At 42.7% G+C, this 1,157-nt stretch overlaps 1 protein-coding gene across 1 annotated transcript in view; it reads left to right on the top strand.

Moving 5' to 3' along the window:
• LOC101851770 (laccase-1) overlaps positions 1-1,157 on the top strand; it is a gene marked incomplete at its 5' end in the record, with an annotated part of 21,127 nt that overhangs the window by 14,048 nt on the left and 5,922 nt on the right. The window contains 1 exon segment of the mRNA XM_013088808.2: positions 1-107. Coding sequence (XP_012944262.1) covers positions 1-107 — 107 coding nt within the window.

Raw genomic sequence — 1,157 nt, forward strand, 5'->3', positions numbered from 1 at the left:
TCTCGGCGGTTGCCAAAAACAAACATCTGTACTCTCCACAGATCAACCACATCACGTCAGTCCTTCCCTCCTCCCCGCCTCTCTCACAGTTTGATGACGTACCCGAGGTCAGGTTGGCAAGAATTAGTATGGATTTATTTTGAAATGTGTTCCTTCTTAACGACTATTTAGATTACGCTCCCCACATTTGAAAACCCCACCAAAAAAAACAACTTCCCCCTCATCCTTATCACATCCGTCCTTTTCTCCTCTCCGCCTCAGAGGTCAGATTTGGAAAGAATTAATTAATAATAATATATTGAATTTGTTTGGAAATTGTGTTGTATTGTCGTACATTTTTATCGACGATTTAGACTATCCCCTGCAAACTGCTACCACATCTCATCCATGCTTCCCTCCTCCCCGCCTCTCCCACAGTTTGAAGACGTTTCTGAGGTCAGGGTTGGCAAGAAATTGTACGGATTTATTTTTGAACTTTGTGCCTTCGTAACGACTTTTAGACTACTCCCCCCAAAAAAACCAAACAACCCAACATCAATCAAAAACAAAACAAAAGGTCCCTCCACATCCTCATCACATCCATCCGTCCCTCCTCCCCGCCTCTTTCACAGTTAGACGACGTTTCTGAAGTCAGGTTTGGCAAAAATTAGTATGGATTTATTTTGAAGTCTGTGCCATCCTAACGTCTATTTAGTCTACACTCCCCCCCCCCCCCTCCCCGCCCCCACAAAAACCAACCAAAAAACAAAACAACGTACCCAACATAAAAGAAAAACAAAAGCAAAACATCCCCCCTGCATTAGTGCTGGGAGGCTAGGTTTCCGATTATTGAAAGCTAGGAATCGTAGGAATCGACTCCGATCCCAATTCCTTACTTTCTAATGATGTATTTCCTCCGATGGTTACCTTGTTGGCTCAGAATATCTTCAGGATTTAGGATAACCTTGATTTCGGAACACTCCGAAGCATTAACTTTTATTTTTCAAAGATACATTCTTTAAAAAAGAAGATTTTAATGATTCAAGAAACTGGTGACCGTTGGGTTTCGTCAAAGGGAACTTTTTCACCCTTGCAATAGTCGTGGGAATCGATTCCGGAATTGATTCTTCGCTCAGCTCTACCCTGCATCCTTATCACATCCCTGTTTCCCTTCTCCC

Source organism: Aplysia californica, unplaced genomic scaffold (genome assembly GCF_000002075.1).
Source record: "Aplysia californica isolate F4 #8 unplaced genomic scaffold, AplCal3.0 scaffold00815, whole genome shotgun sequence".
Classification (NCBI taxonomy): Eukaryota; Metazoa; Mollusca; class Gastropoda; order Aplysiida; family Aplysiidae; genus Aplysia; species Aplysia californica.